At 44.8% G+C, this 24,190-nt stretch overlaps 1 protein-coding gene across 2 annotated transcripts in view; it reads left to right on the top strand.

Annotated features, from left to right (window-relative positions):
• LOC131191511 (alpha-1-macroglobulin-like) overlaps positions 1 to 24,190 on the top strand; it is a 91,339-nt gene that overhangs the window by 45,972 nt on the left and 21,177 nt on the right. For both annotated transcript variants that reach the window (XM_058169732.1, XM_058169731.1), the window contains exons 16-26: positions 2,326 to 2,493; positions 6,635 to 6,707; positions 9,811 to 10,060; positions 11,244 to 11,535; positions 12,464 to 12,590; positions 13,153 to 13,274; positions 14,464 to 14,515; positions 15,304 to 15,387; positions 17,968 to 18,144; positions 22,915 to 22,996; positions 23,530 to 23,686. In XM_058169732.1, the coding sequence (XP_058025715.1) occupies positions 2,326 to 2,493; positions 6,635 to 6,707; positions 9,811 to 10,060; positions 11,244 to 11,535; positions 12,464 to 12,590; positions 13,153 to 13,274; positions 14,464 to 14,515; positions 15,304 to 15,387; positions 17,968 to 18,144; positions 22,915 to 22,996; positions 23,530 to 23,686 (1,584 nt within the window). The remainder of the gene's footprint in view (positions 1 to 2,325; positions 2,494 to 6,634; positions 6,708 to 9,810; positions 10,061 to 11,243; positions 11,536 to 12,463; positions 12,591 to 13,152; positions 13,275 to 14,463; positions 14,516 to 15,303; positions 15,388 to 17,967; positions 18,145 to 22,914; positions 22,997 to 23,529; positions 23,687 to 24,190) is intronic.

Below are 24,190 nucleotides of genomic sequence, written 5' to 3'. Positions count from 1 at the left end.
CACTCTCTAGGCGTCTTCTCCGGCGCTTCATCTCCCTCAGCTCCTCGGAGAACCAAGGAGCTGGTTGAGACCGACGCCGGGTCAGAGGCCGCAAAGGCACGACACGGTCCAAAGCTCCAGCCGCGGCCCGTTCCCAGGCCGCAACTAGCTCTTCAGTCGAGTCGTGGGCCAGGTGTTCGGGAAACGGCCCAAGCTCCGTCAGGAACCTCTCCGGGTCCATCAGGCGCCTGGGACGGAACCAACGCATTGGTTCCGTCTCCCTGCGGTGGTGGGTAGCAGTCAGAAAGTCTAGACGAAGGAGAAAATGACCTGACCATGACAAAGGTTCCACAACTAAATCATTTAAAACCAGATCATTAGACCACTGGCCAGAGATAAAAATCAGGTCTAGGGTACCTCCCCCGACGTGGGTAGGGCCGTCAATTAACTGAATCAGGTCCATGGCCGTCATGGAAGCCATGAACTCCTGAGCTGTCGAGGATGCTACGCCGGCTGATGGCAAATTGAAATCCCCCATGACCAACAGTCTGGGGGTTTCAACTGCCAACCCGGCCAGCAACTCCAACAGCTCAGGCAGGGCTGTAGTCACGCAGCAAGGAGCCAGGTACGTGATCAACAAGCCCACCTGAGTTCTACGACCCCACTTCACGAAGAGGGATTCACACCCAGCTATCTGAGGCACAGTGGTTTCCCTCGGCTCAAGACTCTCCTTAATGATAACCGCCACCCCTCCACCCCTACCCTGGGCCCTCGGCTGATGGAATGCTCGGAAGCCTGGTGGGCACATCTCCACTAGGGGGACCCCCCCTTCGGTGCCCAGCCAGGTCTCCGTAATGCCCATAACGTCCGCGGTCCCTTCCTGAATAAGATCTGAAATCAGGGGGGCTTTATTAACCGCGGACCTGGCATTACATAACATCAGCCGGAGGCCCAGGTCCCGATTATCCTGGCCACTCGGGTCACGGGAAATTTCTGGGGGGCCGGAGCACGCAATCGCTCGTAAACAGCGAGGGCGAGCCCCCGAGACCTGATGTGGCCCCCCCTTCCGTCATATCTGCCTCTCCCACTTACCGTAGTAATAGCTCGACCCTGACAAACTGGAACGACACCCCTCGCCATAACCCCAGGACCTATTAAGTTACCGCCGCGAACACATGGTGGACCTAGCCCCTTCCCTGACGGGCCCATCCACCCCCCAGAACCAAACCCGTCAGTTTCCCTCCCCCCCTTAAAATTCCCCTTAAAACTCCCTGGTAAAAAACGATTAAAACAGTTCATTAAAAATCCCCTAAGCCTCCTAGATTTCGCATGCCAACTCTCGGGGTTCCAAAACCCGTCCTCGAGATGTGCCCTCGATAGTGTGGAGGGCCAGACCTGCGAGAGAGGGGAATCTCGCAGGGCAAGAAGGTCCGCAGTTGAAAATCTTCGCATCAATAAAAATACAGTACAGTCAGCAGTCCATCCAAGCCGGTCATGATGTCAAAATGTCATTGCAGCAAGACTAGGCTCCCTGGCTGGCGAGATGGACCATGGACTTCCAGGATTCCGTGGGGCCGTTATTCTACCCCCAAACCCAAACGGCCCCACTTTCCCAGGTCCAGAATCTTGGAAGACAGACAGAAGAGATGCTGCCTAAGGAGCCCGAAACGAAGTAATGAGCAGAGAAAGAAATGTGGAAGGGACCTGCCCTAATTGATCAACTGCTAAAAAGATGTGGCAGGATAACTGTCTTTTCAGACTTGCAAGACTCTATTGATGTGGCCTTACAATTAACTAATCTTATTGCGTTTATTGTTTGGTCTGCTGTACTTGAGAGGCTGATACCAATCTTACAGGTCTGAAAGTACAAATCGCCTGCTGTCTCTTTTTACCACCTGATTGGTTAAGGTGGATCCTCTCTACATTTCTTTCTCTGTCTATTACTCAGCTTCAGGTTCGTCCCTCTTTTATCTGATCTCTCTCTTCCCTCATCTCCCAAGGTCATTCTCCCATTCCATCAAGAGCCGTGGCGGCACAGTGGTTAGAATGCAGGTACTGCAGGCTATTTCACTGCTTATTCCAGGTGTTTGATTCTGACAGGCTCAAGGTTGACTCAGCCTTCCATCTTTCCGAGGTTGGTAAAAATGAGGACCCAGATTATTGAGGGCAATAGGCTGACTCTGTAAACCATTTAGAGAGGGCTGTAAAACACTATGAAGTGGTATATAAGTCTATTGCTAAGTGCTATTGCTATTGCACGGTCTGTTTCATTGGCTGATACCTTAATGGGCAGGACGTTCCTCTAACCCAAATCTCCATCCTCAGTTGCATCTTTTCTGGTTTCAGGTTTACGACCTCCTTCCCAAGAAGGATCACATCTTCTCTGATGACCTCTTTTTGGATGAAACCAATCTTTATCCTTGTCCTGCAGAACAACAATTCAGGGGTGAAAACGTTGGCATTGTCCCACTGCATTATTCCCCTGGGGATGGGGATTCTTACAGCATATTCAGGGTAAGCATCAAAGCTATTATTCCCCACATGGGAGATGCTCTCATTAGGCAAGGAGAAGCGCATAGAAGGTTATCTGCTGAGCTGGAGTAGACTTCTGGTATCTTTCTGGACAGATCCATAGAGATATAGTTTCCTTGCAGGATCCAATCTGGGTCGGTCACCAGTTTTGTCTTACGAACTTTCAGTTTCGTGGAGCCCATCCTCAGGAAACTAGCATACATTCTGATAGAGAGATGCTCCCTGAAGATGAGCTTGGAAGACAAAATCAGATTGGATCCTGCAACATTATCCAGGGACACGTATATTCGCCTTCATTCATGATATACTTTCTGTTCTGACCTATGCTTCCGTAGAAAGTATAAAGCACAATCTTAGTCCCGGTAAAACCTCTTTTATTTACACGGCTGTGAATTATTGTCATTCAGAGTCCGCAATACTTCACAAACAGTCTTTCAGGGGAATGTTTATAAACACCCACCTTATCTCCCTTGGAAAGCTGCCAGAGAACTAATTGCCCAATGCAGGGCAAGGCCAAACTTGGCACAGAGTCAAACAGAACTTTTCAAAGCTTGAACCGACTAGATGAACTAATTGTTTCCTGAAAAAGTTCACATCTTGTTCACTCTTCTTTTATGTCTCCTGGGAGGGGCCAATCATCACCAAGCCTTACTCCCAAGTCGACCATGTTTTCTTAATTGTTCTTGTCTTCTGGCAGCTCTGTGCATGCGCACACTGGGAACATGCTCCTGCTGTTTTTCTGTCTCACTGATGTCAGACTCTGGAGGCTCCGGAGGCAGCAGATAATTATCAGATGGCCTTGGCCCCCTCTCTGCCTCTGATGCAACGAGCTTTCCCCAGCCCCCAGCCTGGCCCAAGTTTCTCCCCAACTTCCTCGTTGTCCGACTCTGCTGCTAACTCTGCTGGCTGCCGGCGGGCCACAACACTTTCCTTATTTTCTTAATGATTTGTCATTTCTAATCATCTGCCCTGGGATTTAATCTGACCATACAGGTGGTCCTCAATTTATGAACATAATTGAGGCCCAAAATTCTATTGCTAAGTGAGACATTTTTTAAGTGAGTTTTCCCCTATTTTATGACATTTTTTGCCATAGTTGTTAAGTGGATCACTGCAAGAAGAGTTAAGAGTTGTGGTGGCATGGTGGTTAGAATGCAGTACTGCAGGCTAACTCACGATTTACTCCAGGAGTTCGATTCTGAGAAGCTCAAGGTTGAGTCAGCATTCCATGCTTCCGAGGTTGGTAAAATGGGGACCCAGATTGTTGGGGGCAGTATGTCAACCACTTAGAGAGGGCTGTAAAGCACTATGAAGTGGTATATAAGTCTAAGTGCTATTGCTATTAATAAAATGGTTGTTAAGTGAATCTGGCTTCCCCATTGACTTTCAGAAGGTCGCAAAAAGTGATCGCATGTCCCCAAGCCACTGCAACGGTCGTAAATATGAGTCAGTTGCCAAACATCTGAATTTTGTGAAAAACAATCATAAGTCATTTTTTTCAGTGCTTTGTAACTTTGAATGGCCACTAAACAAGCTGTTGCAAGTAGAGGACTATCTGTATTAATTTAATTTCCAAGCTGATAAGGGATCAGAGCCACGGTGATGCAGTGGTTAGAATGCAGTCCTGTAGGCTGACTCACTGCTCACTGCAGGAATTCAATCCTGACCAGTTCAAGACTGTCTTAGCTTCTATCCTTCTGAGATTGGTAAAATGAGGACCCAGATTGTTGTGGGCAAGAGGCTGACTCTGTAAACCTCTCAGAGAGGGCTGTAAAGCACTGTGAAGCGGTATATAGAATAGAATAGAATAGAATTTTATTGGCCAAGTGTGATTGGACACACAAGGAATTTTTCTTGGTGCATATGCTCTCAGTGTACATAAAAGAAAAGATACGTTCATCAAGGTACAACATTTACAACACAATTGATGATCAATATATCAATATAAATCATAAGGATTGCCAGCAACAAGTTATAGTCATACAGTCATAAGTGGAAAGAGATTGGTGATGGGAACTATGAAATGATTAATAGTAGTGCAGATTCAGTAAATAGTCTGACAGTGTTGAGGGAATTATTTGTTTAGCAGAGTGATGGCCTTCGGGAAAAAACTGTTCTTGTGTCTAGTTGTTCTGGTGTGCAGTGCTCTATAGCGTCGTTTTGAGGGTAGGAGTTGAAACAGTTTATGTCCAGGATGCGAGATCTGCAAATATTTTCACGGCCCTCTTCTTGATTCGTGCAGTATACAGGTCCTCAATGGAAGGCAAGTTGGTAGCAATTATTTTTCTGCAGTTCTAATTATCCTCTGAAGTCTGTGTTTTCTTGTTGGGTTGCAGAACCGAACCAGACAGTTATAGAGGTGCAAATGACAGACTCAATAATTCCTCTGTAGAATTGGATCAGCAGCTCCTTGGGCAGTTTGAGCTTACTGAGTTGGCGCAGAAAGAACATTCTTTGTTGTCCTTTTTTAATGATGTTTTTGATGTTAGCTGTCCATTTGAGATCTTGCGATATGATAGAACCCAGAAATTTGAAGGTTTCTACTGTTGATACTGTGTTGTCAAGTATTGTGAGAGGTGGAAGTATGGAAGGGTTTTTCCTAAAGTCTACCACCATTTCTACGGTTTTGAGTGTGTTCAGTTCCAGATTGTTTTGGTTGCACCACAAGGCTAGTCGTTCGACCTCTCGTCTATATGCGGATTCGTCATTGTCTCTAATTCGTCATTATAATCTAATTCATCATCTAATTCGTCATTATAACTCTAAGTGCTACTGCCAAGAGCTTCCACCAGCTAAGACAGGTCTGTCAAACTGGCGGCCCGCAGGCTGGATGCGTCACACCCCAGCTGCACAAAGGTAAAAAACGTCGCGATACTTGCCGAAATGTCACATGACGTGATCGAATTTGACATCCGTGAGTGAAGACTTCTCTCCCACTGCTTCTCTGCTACAGACCCATCAAAGGATTGGCTTTCTGGCTGTAGATGGATATTGAAGATGCCAATTTCCATCTGTTCCTTGTCTGTCCCTTTAAGTGCCACCCAAACGGGCAGCAATATGTACAGAGGATGCAGCCACAGGTGGGATTCAGCTGCTTCGGAAATTTTTGTGCAGTTCGGAGAACTGGCGAATCTCACCACTGGCTGGCCCCACCTACGCCACCCCTCCCCTCCCAGTCGCTCCTTATCTCGCCTCGCCCGCCTTGGCCACGGCATAGCAGCTGCTGTTCTCTGGCTTGATCACTCACTAACTCGCTTGCCTCAACCATGTAGCCCCCGCGGTCCAGCCCACTTGCCTGACTTCACCCCGGCCTCCCACGTGGCCCTGCTCCCAGCTGAGCCATCCTTCGCCATTCTCTGCTGCCTCAGACGTGGTCCAGCTACTTGCCTGTCTGGTGAGCCTTCCTTTGCCTCTTTGCAGGTGCGAACGGCCTGCCACTGCTGCTGCCTCTTTACCAGCCCAAACTGCCACCGCCTCTTTGCCAGGCTGAACCGAGGCAGTAGCAGTAGCAGTGGCAGGCTGTTCACACCGGCAAACAGGCTGCAGCTGCAGGCCATTTGCACTGGCAAAGAGGCAGCGGCTGCAGGCTATTTGCTGGCAAAGAGGCAGCAGCAGCAGCAGACCAGTAACTCAGGGCGGAGTCATGCCCAGCTGCACCAACAAAGGCTGGAAATAGCCACCCGTGTTTCCTGCTGCAAAAACCTTTTAAAAACCCTGACTGTCGTGCAGTGAGACCCAGCAAGAGATGAGGTGTCAGAGAATCACAATTTCTATTGCTGCACAAAGGTAAGTCTAAGGCTCTGGCTATCGCCACTGCTGCTACAGCCCACCTATGCCGCTCCACCTTGCCATGAGTGACATCAAGTTGGCCATGCCCACTCAGTCACATGACACCCTCCCCCCCAGCCATGCCCACACGGTCATTAGGAAGAACCAGTTGTTAAATTAGTTGAATAGTACCACCGGATGCAGCATTATGAAAAAAAAATTACTTTAGAGAGTTTGGACAATAATACATTCCTTATGGTTGGGTATATTAGAACGTACTGAGAATAAACATTGATCATTACTTTTCATGAGCAGAAAGGCCTGTTCCTCAGTGGCTCTTTGCTTCATCTGGTAGGATTTCGGCTTGAACATTTTTACCAACACCAAGCTACGCAACCGGCGTTTCTGCACCGGAGGATTCATCCCTGGTAAGACCTGGAATGGGGAGAAAGTGATAAGGAAAGGGATCTTTTACAATCGAGCTACTTCCAGGATTCAGTGCTGGAACTCTTTCATGGATGGAGACCAGGGGTGGGTTCTACTTTCCTTGACTACCAGTTTGCAAAGGGTCTGTGCACGTGCGCTCGCTTTGCTCATTCGGGTTTCGGCGCAGAAGCTTCTGTGCATGTACAGAAGCTTCCTGATAATGTTGGGGTCAGTGAGCAGAGCCTCCTGCCAGTTTTACTACCGGTTCTTGCGAACCAGTCCAAACCAGGGGCAACCCACGACTGATGGAGACCCCGATAGCTGAGATTTGATCCCAAATTCCTCTGTTCCACGGGGCCTGAGAGGGAGTGTTCCTTTGTTGCAAGAATTGGGTATGTCTAGTCTAATGAAAAGATGGACTAAGGTTGACTTGATTCTCTATGCTTTATCTGAGGGCAGGACAAGAATCAATGGCTGAAAACTAATCAAGGAGAGGACCAACCTAGAAATAAGAGGCTCTTTCCAGACAGTTAGAACAATTAACCAGTGGAATGGCTTGGCTTCAGAAGCTGTGGGTTCTCCATCACTGGAGATTTTAAAGAAGAGATTTGCCAACCATTTGTCTGCAATGGTATAGGATCTTCTGCTTGAGCAGCGGGTAGAAGACCTCCAAGGTCCCTTCCAGCTCTGTTGTTTCATTTTTCTGTACCCTAGAATCCATCTGATCTGCACCGTATCATTGTTACAAATGATGTCACCACATGTGCAATGCCACTTACTTTCTCTTGATGCCCAAATCCTTGACCTGAACGCTCTTAAGCAATTGAGAAGAGCCGTGGTGGTGCAGTGATTAGAATGCAGTACTGCAGGCTAATTCTGCTGACTGCCAGCAGTTCAAATCTCACCAGGCTCAAGGTTGACTCAGCCTGCTATCCTTCCGAGGTCAGTAAAATGAGGACCCAGATTGTTGGGGGCAATAGGCTGACTCTAAAAACTGCTTAGAGAGGACTGTAAAGCACTGTGAAGCGGTATATAAGCCTAAGTGCTATTGCTATTCCTGACTTGTTGAGGACCCAAATCCTGACTTGTACAGAGACACATACCAGCGGGCAACAGCAGAAACCAAAACCATGAATAAATATAAAGCAATAGATTCTCCTCCTGTTGAAGCAACAATAGGCTAAAAAAGCCCACCGCTAAGCAAAACATAATTCACAGGGGTACGTTAAGATACCCATCAGTAAAAAGATATTTGAAGAAAGGGTGTTTTTTTTAGAAAGTCAAGATGACAGCCAGACCTGTGTCTGTGAAGCCTGTCCATTTTTTATGTCTGTCAATATCAAGAGGTGTGACTTTGATCACCCAATTGGAGCCACCATCTTGCCAGAAACTGAGTTCCTCCCTTCCCCCAATCGCATCACATTAGGTGCTGAGATTAAGTGAGGGGAGGAATTGAGAGATTGATATTAATTAGAATGGTATGGAGTAGAACAGAACAGAATACTTCATTTGGCCAAGTAGGATTAGATACACAAGGAATTTGTCTCCGGTATAAAAGCTCTCACTGTACATGCAAAACAATAGAGTCCTAATAATCATAATAGGTAAAAAGGTTAAATCATGGCAACTGGATCAAAGTTTACTAAACTGAGATGTTTCATTACTCATCCAAGTTTAACTCCTTCTGTCAAAAGGAAACCTTTGGGTTAGGCACAGAGGCAAAGAGTAATAGAGTGGGACATTGGTCCAGTTTGCCATGGTTTAACCTTTTTACATACTTTTGCTCTGGATGACTGAGTCTTCATTTACATATTGTGGCTTTTCTCGCGGCCAGCGGGCTCGCCACGAAAGGGTCTGGGCAATCCCCGCGCCAGACGGAGTGAGAAATGAATAAGCAGAGTCCAATTCTCCTCGGGGTGAGCGAGCCCCGAGCTAGCTCGAAACAACCCTTTTATTAAGATTAGGGGTTAGGGGTGGGTTACAGAAGGTAAGCAGGGGTGGTTACATATTAGCATATATTCAACATGTGAACACGTGACTACAAGCACATCCACAAGCCTATGATTTTGGGAGAAAGCTCGTAATTCTTGGGAGGAGTTTTACCATGAGGTGATTCTTTGTTCTCTGCTTTTTGCCTACGTGGTACAGCAAACAGAAATACATCTTGAAACATCCTGACTACATACTAATAAATCTCATATAATTGTGTGTAGGAGCAAACTTCTTTTGAAGCTCTGTGAAGTTGACCTTATCAGAGAAGGAATGTTCTGTGGCTATCTCATAGGTGTTGTTACATTTACTGGCAAACATCTTTGTAACCTTGGCATCAAACAGATTTCTGCTTACATGATAACAATTAGCCAGACTTACCTATGCTGATATTTTTGCACATAAGCAATTTCTCAAAACTTGCTCATGCTTATATTTGCACATAAGTAATTTCATAAACAGTTTCATAAAGGGGTTCATATGGCATAATATCGCAACAACATATTGTGTTTTATTTTGGGGAGAAACCCCTGCAAGAGTTAGTACAATCCAATGACTTTCTGACTCTATGCCTAACCAGAACTTTTCATTTTGACAGAAGGAGTTACTTGGATGAGTAATGAAACATCTCTGTTTAATAAACTTTGGCCTAGTTGCCATGATTTAACCTTTTTTGCATGCTTTTGGCCTGGATGATTGAGTCTTCATTTACATAATAATCACAACACGATGCCAATAAGAGCGGGCAGTATAAAGGATGAAAAGGATAATAATAATACCACAGCCATACAAAATGAGGGAATATAATTAGACATCAAACAACAGTTTTAATTGAGGGGTTGATGGTAACTATCAGAAAGAGGGTGGAGTTTACAGGGGAATCCAGCAGGTGACGTTTGAACTCTGGTACAGAGTTCCATGAAGCAAAGAAAGTGGAAAGGCTGAGGCTTCCGGTGGTGAAATTAGGACATTGTTCCCCCATTGTCCAACTGTTTGGAAGCCTCCAGTCATCCGCCATGATTTAACGCGGACAAAGACCAAAACTGGACTTGGGAGGGGGAGGGACTAGTATCCTTCGAGTGCAACTCATCAAATGGTTTTCTCTCTCTGTTACAGTGATGGAATTCAGGCCTGAAAGTTTACCAATACCTAGTGAGCCTTTTGTTGCTCAGGGTTTTGTTCCCCCGGGAATTGGCTCCGTGGGAATCCCTGGAGTTGCCTTTGGTGTTGGTGGTGCTGGTGGTGCTCTTGGTGGTGTTGGTGGTGCTCTTGCGGGGCTTCCCATTCCTCAGGTTGAGGCTGCCCCTAAAAGGACACCTCGGCGCTTCTTTCCTGAAACGTGGATATGGGACCTGGTTATTATAAAGTAAGTGGATGGCACAGTTTAAGAGATTCCCCTGGAGACCAATTTCTCCAACCTAGGGGGGGGGGGCTTCCAGGCATGGAGGGCTATAGCTCCTCACACATTATTCCCAATGGCAAGTTCGAGCTGGCTTGGCTGAGCAGTTGTAATCCAATATTTCTGGAAGGCAGCAGGAGAAGTCAGCCGCTTAAAATTTGCATGGGAGGAGTCTGCCTGCAATTCATCCTCTGTCAGTCTGGCCCCAGTTACTCCCTAGGAAAGAAATACCCTTGACTCCATAGGTTTTAGAGAAAAGGTATTTTTACTAGAGATGCTGAGGGCAGAATGGATGACGCAACCTCTATAGAAAAATTGTGTGAAAATTGTATATTGAAAGCAATTCCCAATCAGGCTCTGTTCTGATGTTCTGGGAACTCGGTGCTAGTGTAAATTCCTTTCCCAGGTCTGGCGTTCTCGAAGCTCGGCAGATGGCTCTGTTTGGCACCTCTGTTAGTGTCCATACTCCCCAATTTCCCATAGCATCCTTTCACACCTCCAGTACGCTTCCTTTCCCAGATGCCCCCTTCTTCCTGGTTATGGCAGTTGCTAGCAAGCTTCAAAGACAGTGAAGATGAGCAGCTGACATCTTGATTGTAATACTGATTTTTTTAAAAAAAAAAATATACAGGTAGTCCTCAACATTTAACCACAATTGAGCCCAAAATATATGTTGTTAAATGGGTCTCTGCAGTTGTTAAATTAGTAACACGGTTGTTAAGTGAATCTGGCTTCCCCATTGACTTTGCTTGTCAGAAGGTTGCAGAAGGTGATCACATCATGCTGGGACACTGCAACAGTCATAAATGTGAGGCCAACATTTCTGTTGCTAAGCAAGAGAGTTAAGTGAATTTTGCCCCATTTTACAACTTGTTAGTTAGTGACATGGTTGTTAAGTGAATCTGGCTTCTCCGTTGACGGTGCTTGTCTGAAGGTCACAAAAGGGGATCGCGTGACCCTGGGACACCGCGTCATAAATATGAGCCAGCTGCGAAGCGTCCAAATTTTGATTGTAAGCATGAACAATGGACATAAGCCACTTTTTTCAATGCTGTTGTTACGTGGAATAGTCAGTAAACAAACGGTTGTAAGTCGAGGATTACCTGAAGTGGATTGCTTTCCTCACTTTCTATTCTCTTGTGTCCTTCAGTGGTTCTCAAGGAAACAGCCATTCTCAAGTCCATCGTTCAAGTAGAAAGAATGATGTATCTGAAGAACCCAAAGAGATTGCTCTTCCTGTGACCATCCCAGACACCATCACCGAATGGAAAGCTGGAGCTTTCTGCCTTTCTGCAGACACAGGTTTTGGCTTAGCCCAGCCCACTTTTATGAAGGGCTTCCAGCCGTTCTTCATTGAACTCACCTTGCCTTACTCCGTGGTGAGAGGAGAAGCCTTCCCACTCAAGGCTACCGTCTTCTCCTACCAGACTCACTGCATCCGGGTAAGGAGCATTTAACGGCTGCTGTGAGACCTTCCCTTTGTATTCTTGAAACTGCTTGGTCTTCTTTCTCTGCCCAGTCTATTTGCTCCCAATTCTGAACAGAGTTGGAAGAAATCTTGGAGGTCTTCCAGTTCAATCTTCTCTTCTAGCAGGAACCTAGATCATTCTGGACAAATGGCTATGTATTTCTCTCACTCCGATTTTTGCCAGAGAACTGGCTTTCAATACTTCTTTTCCTTTAATACATTATTTCAAGCTTGATGTTTTTATGATGTTTGGACTTCAACTTCCAGAATTCCCCAGCCAGCAAATTGAAGTCCACTCAATTTAGTTGCTGAGTTTGAAAACACTACTCTAGCAGATGCTTCTCTACGGAATATTACAGCCATGGAAGTAATGAGTGTATAGGGAGAAATGAACTAGAACTTGCAGAGGGAGTGTAGGTTGTGCCCAGAAGATTGTGGTTGGCTTTACCATTAGCCAGAATGGGGTTGATCCCCCTTTTTGAGTTCTTTAATTGCCCATTTTACCAAGAATAGCAAAGAGAAGCTTATTGGATTCCTACCTCAAGTACTAGAATAAGAGTTTTGAACATGCTGTACATTATCTCATTCATTCATATATGTATATGTATATTTGTAAAGCGGAGATGGTGGCATTAAACAAATAGACAAATATTCAAACACTATCACTGGTGTTAAAAACTTAACAAATAAATAAAAGCAAAATTGGGGGAGAAGACCATTCATCTAATCATTGTGCAGGCTCCCCATGGGATTCCCAAAGTTGCTGAAGACACCATGTTTTCAGGGCCTTTTGAAAGGCTCCCAAGGGCCTCATGGGAAATGATGATTATGAGATTTTCTCGGCACTGCAGTGGGGATGTATAGCTTTCCCATTGAACTAACTTTTCCCCCCAAATGGACAGGTCAGAATATCTCTGACTCCTTCTGCTGACTTTGAGGCATCTCCTACGGAGAAGGAGGAGGATTCCTATTGTATCTGTGCAAACGGAAGAAAAACGGTGTCATGGATGATGACCCCTAAAATTCTAGGTAAGTGGTATTTCTAATAGTGGAGCCATTACTTAGAAGATGATCTTTCCCCTTTATGCGTAAAGTAAAACAAGGAGCAGAGTTTTAATTATATCATTTTCTCCTAAGGATTGTAACATATGTGAGAAAGACCTTGGGAGACTAGGCAAAGAGACACTGCCAAAGTCAGCTAGGAGACTGCAACACCCACAGGTGTACAGAAGGCAGGGCAAGGGGCTCAGAAGAGACCCTCCCTAGTTTCCTAGGCTGTAAAAGAGACAGTGGGAGATCTGTACTTTCAAACTTGCAAGATTCTACTAATGTAGATTTACAGTAGAATCGAATTAGTGCATCAAGTTGTGTTTCCTGTCTGATCTACCTAGTAAAATTGACTTACAAATCTGAAAGTTCAATTTTCCCGCTGTCTCCTTTACAGCCTGAGAAACTAGGGAGGGTCTCTTCTGATCCTCTTGCATCTCCCAACTATTCAGCTGCAGGCTCTGCTGTCCCTTATCTAACCATACCCTCGCAGGGACTCTGTGCTCAATCTACAATATAAAGGTAACAACCATTTTTGTTCCAGGGGAGATAAACCTCACAGCAAGTGCAGAGGCTGTGACCTCAAATCAGCACTGCGGGAATGAAGTAGTGGAGGTGCCCACCATTGGAAACAAAGACGTCGTGATCAAGTCATTACTAGTTGAGGTATGTGGGATGCTTTAAATCCAGGCTGGGTAATGAGGGGACACAGATTTCTGGGTAAAGCGATGGTGGATATCTGTGCTAAATGTCAGGGATGATTCTGAAGAAAATACCAGCAGTCAGCTATTTACCCCAGTTAGTAGAGTGAGTATCTGAGCTCTGGAGCGCTGCTCCTTGGGAGAAGTCTGGCACGATCTGAAGGGTTCTTGTCAGTGACCCGTTCATCTCCTCCCCCCGCCCCCCCCCGCACTTTTCGCTTTCTTCTCCTTTGGATTACAAATGTTACAATAGAAAGCATGGCTCGTATGAGAAAGGGAGCCAAAGTGACAGAAATGACTACAACAAAAAGCGGATCTTTTTAGAAAGCCAGCAAATGACAGAAAAAGGGATTAGTCCAGATTTTACATTAAAAGTTTCAGGAATTAGGAATATTAGGAATAATATAACTTTATCGGTTAACGGGAAGCTGACTAACTTAGGAGACGGAATGGAAGAGAGATGTGCAATCATTGGGGAAAAAAGGTGGATAAAAAACTAGAGCAGATGTGTCAAACTCAAGGCCTGGGGGCCAGATCTGACCCACGGGGTGCTTAGATCTGGTCTGTGGGCCACCCTGGAAACACCACCGGCCCGTGGTGCCTCTGCCAGCGAAAACAAAGCTGACGAGGGTTATACACAGCCCTCCTGAGCTCTGTTTTTGCTTGCAGAGGGTTGCGGGAGTTCATCACGGCCCTCCCAAGTTCCGTTTTCACTGGCAGAGGGTTGCAGGAGACTGCCCCAGCCATGCCCACCCCTGCCCTCTGAGGTCAAACACAACCCTGATGCAGCCCTCAATGAAACTACTAGGCTGGCTAACAAAACTCCCCTAAACTCCACTGAAGATGTTACCTAGCCTGGTAATGAAACATTCAGAAACCAACCCACAAGCTTGCAGAACGAACCTTCACCCTCAGAAATTACCTTGTTAGGAAACAATACAAAGCAATTCTGTGTTGACCTATCCAGTGATGTGAATTCTAAATGCACCTCTTGATGGTTCACCTCTCATTTTCGCTGGCAGAATGCTCATTCTGCATTTCCTCTTGGTGGTCATCTATTTAATTCAAATGTTATGTCCACAGCGAGTTTTTTAAATGATTCTAACACTCCTGTTCACCTCTCCCTTTTTCCTTCCCTTTCTGTTCTGGTGAAGCCTGAAGGGATCGAGAAAGAAGTGGTGTTCAACTCTCTTCTCTGTGCACCTGGTACGTTGCCCTTGTAGTGTAAGGACCAACTTCTCCTCCCCCTTCCAAGAAAGTACGAACTCTTGAGAACTTTGTAGTTCAAAAGGAATCTTTTATTGAAAGGGATGAAAGAAAGTCAAAACTCAAAGCAGGCTCTGGGGTCCCTCAAGGCATGCAGTTCAGGATAAAGGAAATTAGGAACCCTCTCCCTACCTTCCGATGTAGATTCCGACCAATCTGCTGGTGTGAATACGAATTGCATCACCCACTCTGAGAAACAGATAGGAAGAGTTTCTCGATCATCTTACAATCCATTTGTTCCCCCCTCCCCCCTCCCTTTCATTTCCCGGAGGTGTGAAAATTCTCCAGGCATTCCTGGTGCCAGGCAACGGTTATAAATCAGGATAAAGTTTATATAAAGAGGATCAGGCAAGAAATTGGATACTTAGGACACATAGGAAAAGAAACAAATGTGACAACTCCAAACTCTCCCCCCCCTTCTTCCACAAAGAATGGCACATACACGGATCTGACATGTAGGCACAGATCTTAACTTACTCTAAATGCTCATTTTTTTAAAAAAAATCTCCTCCATAAGATCACCACCTCCCCAACCCAGGCATTCGGGAAAACCTAGATGAGAGGAAGGAGTGGGGAAAGGATATAAATTGGACGTGGTCCCTCGGACAATTTGATTCCTGCTAAAATCCCTATTGCAGCTCAACCTTCTAAGCAGAACGTGCATCAAGAGTCAGTTAGAAAAGCAGTGCCAGGTACACCATGATCAAAGTCCTGTTTCTCCTTTATAGGAAAACCTGAGTCCAAAGCTGTTCCTCTGACGTTACCGGAGAATGTTGTCGAAGGCTCAGCCAGGGCCTCCTTTTGTGTGCTGGGTAAGTGACATACCGTGGTACTCATTTTGGAAATTAATTCTGTCCATGGGTACTCCGATATAAGGTCCCTGGATCAATCTGGAAGCTGCTCCAATTCCATATACAAGTAGTCCTTGATTTACCACAAAGGTGCTTTTTCAAGAGGCAACTGGACTTTCTGGTTTTTCTGTGAAGATATTTCGCTTGTCATCTAAGAAACGTCTTCAGTTCTGACTGGATGGTGGGGAATGGAAGGATTTATAGTCTTTGCAGACAGCTGGTCATTTGCATCCTTTTAGCAGGTTGTTAAGGTTACCTGGATGTTTATCTGCGTCATCAGGGTCACCTGAGTGGTGCAATTTGGTGTGGAGCCTTCTTGGAACTGTTGGAAGGACTGTGTTGTAGATTGCAGATAGCTGATGCTGTATCCCTCCCGCTCTGTTGAGAGAGCTGTTCAATTTTGACATAGATGGCCTCTTTGACCCCTCTTTCAAACCCTAACCCTAACCAGTCCAAAATATGGACTTTGTTGTCTTCAAAAGAATGGTGCATCTCTTAAATGCAGATGGACTTGTAAAGTCCATTTATTAATATGTCTAAGCTCATACCTGCCAATCAAGAGACTTAAACAGAGGCTTGAGTAAAATAGCATTTAATCTTGGTCAAGCTTAAATGGTTAGCTGTTCCGAACATACTCAAGATACATGCAAGGAAGAACTACGGACTCATGACAGAAAGCCATGTTTTCTTACACACACAAAGTCATAAATCCTCAACTCTGGCATCTGGGTATTCTGGAATCTGGTTTGCATGTTCCCATAGTATAAGTCAGTGAATGTAAACTAACTTCTGGATTTACATCGGGTCACACAATAGTAAGGGTCAGTGTATGTAATCTGACTTCTTTCTGTGGTGTTATCTTTTCCATTTGTCTTCTTAATTACCACTTGATTTCCTGGAGGATGACATACACGTTCTCAGCCAGAGTGGGGTGGGGAGAGATCAAATGATGGACTCTGACAATTTCCAGAGACTGTCATTGGTGGGATGAGGTATCAGTAACAAGTCAGGAATTTAGTCAGTGTGACCTCCATAACCATCCATGATGGCATATTTATGTTCTAACCACAAAAGGGCACAATATATATATGTCAGTGTTATGGGAAACAGATATTTACCATGTGCAGTTATACAAACAAGAGACCAAGACATCAAATATCATTTAGCAAGTTTTCTCCTAATTCTAGTATTTTAGTATGTATGTTCCCTTCAGACTTCTGAAACTAGTCCTGATGTGTTCATTATCCTATGTTGTGCCATGCATTTATCAAAATTCAAAAGATTGGCAACTGAGTCAGATTTATGATAGTTGCAGTGTCCTGGGGTCGTAGGTTCAGCTTTTGCGACGTTCTGACAAGCAAAGTCAATGGAGAAGACAGAATCACTTAACAACCATGTTACTAACTTAAGAACTGCAACGATTCACTTAACAACTGTGGCAAGAAACTATCTCACTTAGCAATGGAAATTTTGAGCTCAGTTGTGGTCATAGGCTGAGGATTACCTGTATGGTCCATGATTGACAGTTTTCCATTAAGCCTGGGCTGAGTGATTTCTAACCCAACCCCGGCACTGATTCATTTAACAATTATGGCAAGAAATGTCATAAAAAGGGCAAAATTCACTTAGCTCAGCCACATAAATTTTGGACTCAGTTATGGTTGTAAGTCGAGGACTATCTGTATTCCAGCATGTTAGATAGTCACTGTGGTTGGCAGTTTTAGGGCATCGGATTAAATGTAAGGACCTGCCTCAGCTACCTCTTTAGGAAAGCATGACTCTTGAAACAATTGGCATTTCAAAAGAAACTTTTGCGGAAGAGAATGTGATTTCACAGAGGTCAGGCGGAATCTGAAGTTCCCACTCAAAGCATTAAGCTATTCTTTTTTTTTTATTATTTACATTTATATCCCGCCCTTCTCCGAAGACTCAGGGTGGCTTACAGTGTATAAGGCAATAGTCTCATTCTATTTGTATATTTTTACAAAGTCAACTTATTGCCCCCCCAACAATCTGGCTCCTCATTTTACCTACCTTATAAAGGATGGAAGGCTAAGTCAACCTTGGGCCGGGCTTGAACCTGCAGTAATTGCAGGCTGCTGTGTTCTAATAACAGGCTTCTTACCAGCCTGAGCTTTTACGGCCCATTTCTTCCCATTCAAATCCCACTCCAATGGCCCCCGGTCCACTAGTAGCCAATAAAGTGCCTCAAAAGTGTTTTGAGAACTCTGAGGTTGATAACGGACGTTGTGACCTTGGTAACAGGCTAGAACTGGCTGGGAAGCATCCATCATGTCAACTTGGTCCCCTTCCCTAAATCCCACGCCGTTACAGCAAAAGCGAAAGCATGCAAAGAATCTTGCCCCGGATGGCAATCCCCACTCCCACAGAATGGCAGCGTTCCTAGCAGGGACCTGACATTAAGGCTGGGAGAAAATTGGGTAGATTTCTCTGGATATTCAGACAGTGGAATCTTTTGAGGGGGGAATCAAAGTTGGCAAGATCCTCTTTATCATATGTCCTCTTCTTTCCCTTTCTCAGGTGACATTTTAGGAGGAGCGATAAAGAACCTCCATCAGCTTCTCAAGATGCCCTACGGCTGTGGGGAGCAGAACATGGCCCTCTTTGCCCCCAATATCTATATCCTGAACTATCTCAAAAATACTGGACAACTGACAGAGGAGATCAAATCCAAGGTCGTTGGATACTTAGAGGCTGGTGAGAAGCATCCCATAGAAATTTTCCTCTCTTTTTCTCTACAGCAGTTGGGAACTTTCAAAGGCTCGATTGAAAGCTCAGTCACTGGTATTGATCGAGGAGGTTGTAAATTAAACAGATTAGATTGACTGAGACACTTGGAACCTTTCCAGATGTTGGGAACAAGAGACATTAGTAATATAGAGAACCAGTTTGGTGTACGCTGACCTAGAAACCAGACTGTGAGTTCTAGTATTGCCTGAGCATGAAAGAACGACTGAGTGATTTTGCGTTAGGCACTCTCTTTTGGTTCAGCTCACCTCAAAAGGTTGGTTGGGGAAAATGAAAAAGTGTTGTGGGGAAGATAAAACAAGGAAGGAGTATGACCCTTTTGAATTTCTTATAAAAAGTAGTAAATGAGGGATTACAATCGAATGAATGAATGAATGAATGAATGAAACATTGCTCAATGGCTTGCTCTTCTGGACAATCCAATTGTCCTGCAATAGCAGAGAATAGAATAACAGAGTTGGAAGGGACCCTGAACCCTCTGCTCAGGCAGGAAACCCTGTACCATTTCAGACAAATGGTTATCCAATCTCTTCTTTAAAACTTCCAGCGTTGGACCATTCATGGAAGCAAGTTGTTCCACTGATTTCTAGTTCTATTGTTCTAGAAGAATTAGAATGAATTACAATTTAAATATGTAAGTGACCTTGAGTGTTTATGCAAAGAGAAAAGAGAGTTATAAATGTAATTGGTGACTGAGGCTCTGGATAGGATTGCACCTATGCGAACTCTCCTCACCCGTAGACCTTTTTGCCCTCTGTGGTATACAGAGGAACTGAGGGGGATGAAACACATGAGGAGACATCTAGAGTGCCACTGGTGGAAGACAAGAGATGAACTTGATCGAACGTAGGTAAGAGCTGCTATTAAGGCCTATCTCATGTGATTCGGTGGCGAAGTGCAAATACTTTTCCACACTAATTGCATCTGCACATAATTGCCCAGCGACCTTCTTTAAGGAGAGCTGCTTCCTCCTGGGGAAGGAGGAGATTGAGGTCCACTTGAAGGGGCGCACTGAGGAATTTGCAGATTTTCTGGAAGACAAAATCACTTGACTTTGTTTTCAGTTAGATGCCAGCGTGGTTACTGGTCCGGTGGAAGCCCCTGAGGCAGGCTCTTGCCCTGTTATCTGGGAACAGTTTGACCATGTTGCTTCTGAGGAAGTGGACAGGATCCTAGGGAGTATGCACACAAGCACCTGTGTTTTAGACCTACACCCCTCCTGGCTTATGAAAGCTTCCCAGGAGGTGACAGGCAGGTAGACTCTGGCGGTGATTAACACTTCCCTACAGGAAGGGGTAGTGCCCTAGCACTTTAAGGAGGCTGTGGTCCTCTTCTTAAGAAGCCATCGCTGGATTCCACCCTGTTGGATAATTTCCAACCTGTCTCCAACCTTCCTTTTTTGGGGAAGGTGGTTGGGAAGGTGGTTTCACAGCAGCTCCAGAGGTTTCTGGATGAAACAGATTATCTCGATCCTTACCAGTCAGGATTCAGGCCTGGATTTGGGACAGAAACGGCATTGGTTGCACTTCTGGATGATCACTGGTGGGAGCAGGATGGGAGTAGTGCATCTATTCTTGCTCTACTTGTCCTCTTGGCGGTGTTCAATACCATCGACCATGGTATTCGCCTGGAGCAACTTCGGGAGATGCGGTCGCTCTCAGTCAGTGTTGATGGGAGGGGAGAGAGGGGTTTGAGGGGTTCCGCAGGGCTCGGTACTCTCTCTGCTCCTACTCAACATTTATATGAAACGGCTGGGTGAGATCATCCACCACTATGGCCTGAGATATCACCAATATGCTGATGATACTCAGCTGTATGTCTTGGTCCAAGGTCAGTTAAGTGATGCTGTGTCCTCCCTCTTGAAGTGCCTAGAGGCTGTAAGGGGCTGGATGAGGAGCAATGGGTTGAAACTAAACCCTGGCAAGACCGAGTGACTCTGGGTTTGGTGTTGTTGGCTCAGGGAGAATTGCCACCTTTGGTCTTGGATGGGGTGGCACTATCCAGAACAGACCCTGTGCGTAATCTGGGGGTTCTCCTGGACTCACGACTCCTGTTTGAAGAGCAAGTGGCAGTTATGGCCAGGAGAGCTTTTGTGCAACTGCGGGTTTATTTATTTAATTTATTTATTTATTTGTCAGAACAGTATATATAAGTATAAGCATGAAATAACTATATGATATGTAAGCATATATATAAGCATAAGGATGAAATAATTATACAAATTGAATACAATCAAAGGGAACATTAGGACAGGAATGGTAGGCACGCTTGTGCTCTTATGCATGCCCCTAACAGACCACTTAGGAATGGGGTGAGGTCAATAGTAGATAGTCTTTGGTTAAAGCTTTGGGGATTTTGGGAAGAGACTACAGAGTCAAGTTGTGCATTCCAGACATTAACAACTCTGTTACTGAAGTCATATTTTCTGCAGTCAAGATTGGAACGGTTCACATTAAGCTTAAATCTATTGTGTGCTTGTGTATTGTTGCGATTGAAGCTGAAGTAGTCTTCAACAGGAAGGACATTGTAACAGATGATTCTATGAGTTAAACTCAGGTCATGTCGAAGGCGGCAGAATTCTAAATTTTCTAAACCCAGGATTTCAAGTCTGGTGGCATAAGGTATTTTGTTGTAAACAGAAGAGTGGAGAACTCTTCTTGTAAAATATTTCTGGACACGCTCAATTGTATTTATGTCAGAAATGAGGTGTGGGTTCCAGACAGGCGACTTGTATTCAAGAATTGGTCTAGCAAATGTTTTATATGCCCTGGTTAGTAGTGTAATCTTTCTTGAGAAGAAGCTACGCAAGATTAAGTTTACAACTCTTAAAAGCCTTTTTTGTGATATAGTTGCAGTGGGCTTTGGCACTTAGATCATTTGATATGAAAACTCCAAGGTCTTTAACAGGGTGAGGGTCATCAACAAGGTAATGTCCATCAAGCTTGTATTTAGTATTCTGATTCTTTTTTCCAATGTGTAAGCATTTGCTGGTTGAGATTTGGAGTTGCCAAGTTTTTGACCATTCCGACATAATGTCAAGGTCTTTTTGAAGGGTAGCTGTATTGTTGGTAGTGTTAAATAGTTTAACATCATCAGCGAAGAGAACACAATTACTTATAATATGGTCACAGAGGTCGTTAATGTATAATATGAAGAGTGTTGGTCCTAGAACGCTGCCTTGGGGACACCACTATTGACAGGAGCAGGATTTGATAGGGCACTGCCTATTTTGACTATTGGTTGTCTGTTTGACAGGAACGCTGTTATACAATTATGGAGGGGTCCGGAGATGCCGTAGGATTTTAGTTTTAGAAGAAGTTTGTCATGTACCACTGTGTAAAAGCTTTATAGAAGTCTATGTAAATTGCATCTATTGCTTTGCCCTGATCAAGATTTGTAGTCCATATGTTTTTGCAGTGAAGAAGTTGTAAATTACAGGATAATTTTTTTCTGAAACCAAATTGTTTCTTAGAGAGTAGGTTGTTTGTTTCTAGGTGGAGGGTGATGGATTGGTTGATGATTGATTCCATTACTTCGCAGGTGACGCAGCATAAAGAAATTGGTCTGTAATTTTCAATTAGGCTGGGGTCTCCTTTTTTGAAGACATGGATGACCATGGCTAATGACCATAGTTTGGGAAGGGAGCTGGTCCTGAAAGATTTTTCAAAGATTATGCTTAAGGGTTCCGCTATATTAGTGGAAACTGGTTGTGTGCCAGTTATGCCCTTTCCTGGATCAACAATCCCTATTCACAGTCACTCATGCCGTGTCTTGACTATTGTAATGTGCTCTACATGGGGCTGCCCTTGAAGAGCATCCAGAAGCTCCAGTTGGTGCAAAATGCAGTGGCTCACATGGTTTTGTGCAGACCCCCGGTATGCACATGTATCACCTCTCCTGTGTGAGCTGCATTGGCTGCCGATTTGCTTCCAGGTGCAATTCAAGGTGGTGGTTGTCACCTTTAAAGCCCTTCATGGCTTGGGACCAGGTTATCTGAGGGACCGTCTCTTGTTGGTCATATCTACCTGACCCATAAGAGTGGGGAGGCAGGGAATGCTGCCTAGATACACGTGATGGGACCCAGAAGAAGGGCCTTCTCCGTGGTGGCTCTCTCTGGAACATCATTCCCCTAGAGATTAAAACAGCCCCACCCTAGTACTCTTCCAGAACCGCTGAAGACCTGGTTCTGCCAGCAGGCCTGGGGAACTCAGAGCGGGATGGAGCACATTAAATGGCTCATGTGATCTGCTGTCGCCGGGGCAGGGGGTGGATGGTGATTTTATTATACTATATTGTATTAATTTATTTGATTTTTAAAAAAATTAATTTTATTGTTTTAAATGAGATTTTATATTCTGTAAGCCACCTTGAATCACCAGGGGTGAATAGGAGGCAATATAAATTCAATAAATAAATGAATAAAAAATTGTATACGAACAAAATGTGTAAAAATTAGGAACACTGAAGCACCTAGTTGCCAAAGGTCGATGTCCATGGGATCATAAATGGAACCATTGGAAGGGGGGAGGTGTAGTCAAGCATACTGAATAATATTCCAAATTTGGAATATTTGATTTGGAGATTCAAAGTCAGTTTGGCTCAATTTCTAAGTCAAACTGACTTTTGGAAATGAATCACAAACTTGAAGGAAATATCTGACTTGGGTTTAGAAACACACATCCTGCTCAGCTCACCTCTAAATTTCCTCTTCCGCTTCAGGTTATCAAAGGCAACTGAACTACAAGCATCCCGATGGTTCTTACAGCGCTTTTGGAAAAGGTTCAGAGGAAGGCAACACTTGGTAAGATTTCTTTGTTCCTAAGGTCGTGTTTCTCAAACTTTCTACAGTGATGGACTAACCAAATCAACATTCAAAAAATTCAGGAGCCATAAAGGAGAACATTTGTAGCTCAGGGTTGACACGACGGGTCCGTGGGGCTCGTTGAGCTTGCTTATTTTTCTTGCAGACGTTTCATTACCCTGACAAGGTAACATCATCAGTTCTGGTAAGGAGTGGCATTTACTGTCAGTTTATATTCTGCTGTCTTGCCTATCTGTGTGGGTGGGGGTGGTCTTTGAGATTGAAGAGAAACACGGTAACCATATCAAGTGGAGGCATACTCGGGAATGGTTAAAAAAGTGAAGATAATTGCCTATAACTGTGCAACCACCACATTGCTGGTGAAAAAGGGGGCTTTGACTGCCCAGTTATAGCTGCCCTCCTAACTTTCCTTCCTTCTTTCAATGGGTTCTTCAATCCCAAGATGGCAGAAGATTGTAGGAGCTTGGGAGCTAGAAAAATGAGATTCTCCTTTGCTCTGGGCTGTCTTATAGGCTGACGGCTTTCGTGCTGAAATCTTTTGCTCGGGCGAGATCCATAATCTTTGTGGAAGACAAGCACATCAGCGACGCCCAGAACTCGCTGACACTGAGGCAGGAAAATACTGGATGCTTTCGGAGTACTGGGTCTCTTTTTAACAACGCCCTCAAGGTAGATGCAGACGGGAGAAAACGACGACCTGTCTTTGGAAATGAGAGTTGGGTATATTGGGAATACTTGACTTGCAACCACAGACTTGCTGGACCTTAAATGATATAGCTCTAAAGAAGTCATCACATAATCGGCCTGATGTTACAAACATTTTTACTGTACTTGTTAAACGAATCACCATGGTTGTTAAGTGAATCTGTTTTCCCCAATTCACTTTTTTTGTCCAAAACTGGCCTGTCGTGTCCCACTCCTCCACTGACGGCCGGGTCAGGGAAATCCGAATCAGGCTTGCCTCTGCAGCTCTGCCCAAAGTCCTAGCAAAGTCCTCAGAGCAGGCAGGAGACCAGAAAGTGACTTCAGCAAGATAAGTTCGACTTTGCCTGACTCAGAGACTGCCAGAAAGCAGATCCTTTATATATGCCATGGGGTGTGGCTCCATGACTCAGCACTCATTAAGGCCTGCCCCTCCCTTCCTTCTGTTGCCTCCGCCTATCCAGATTTCTG

Source organism: Ahaetulla prasina, chromosome 2, assembly GCF_028640845.1.
Source record: "Ahaetulla prasina isolate Xishuangbanna chromosome 2, ASM2864084v1, whole genome shotgun sequence".
NCBI lineage: Eukaryota > Metazoa > Chordata > Lepidosauria > Squamata > Colubridae > Ahaetulla > Ahaetulla prasina.
The sequence above is the reverse complement of the archived record's forward strand: the minus strand, read 5'-3'. Positions and strand labels throughout refer to the sequence as shown.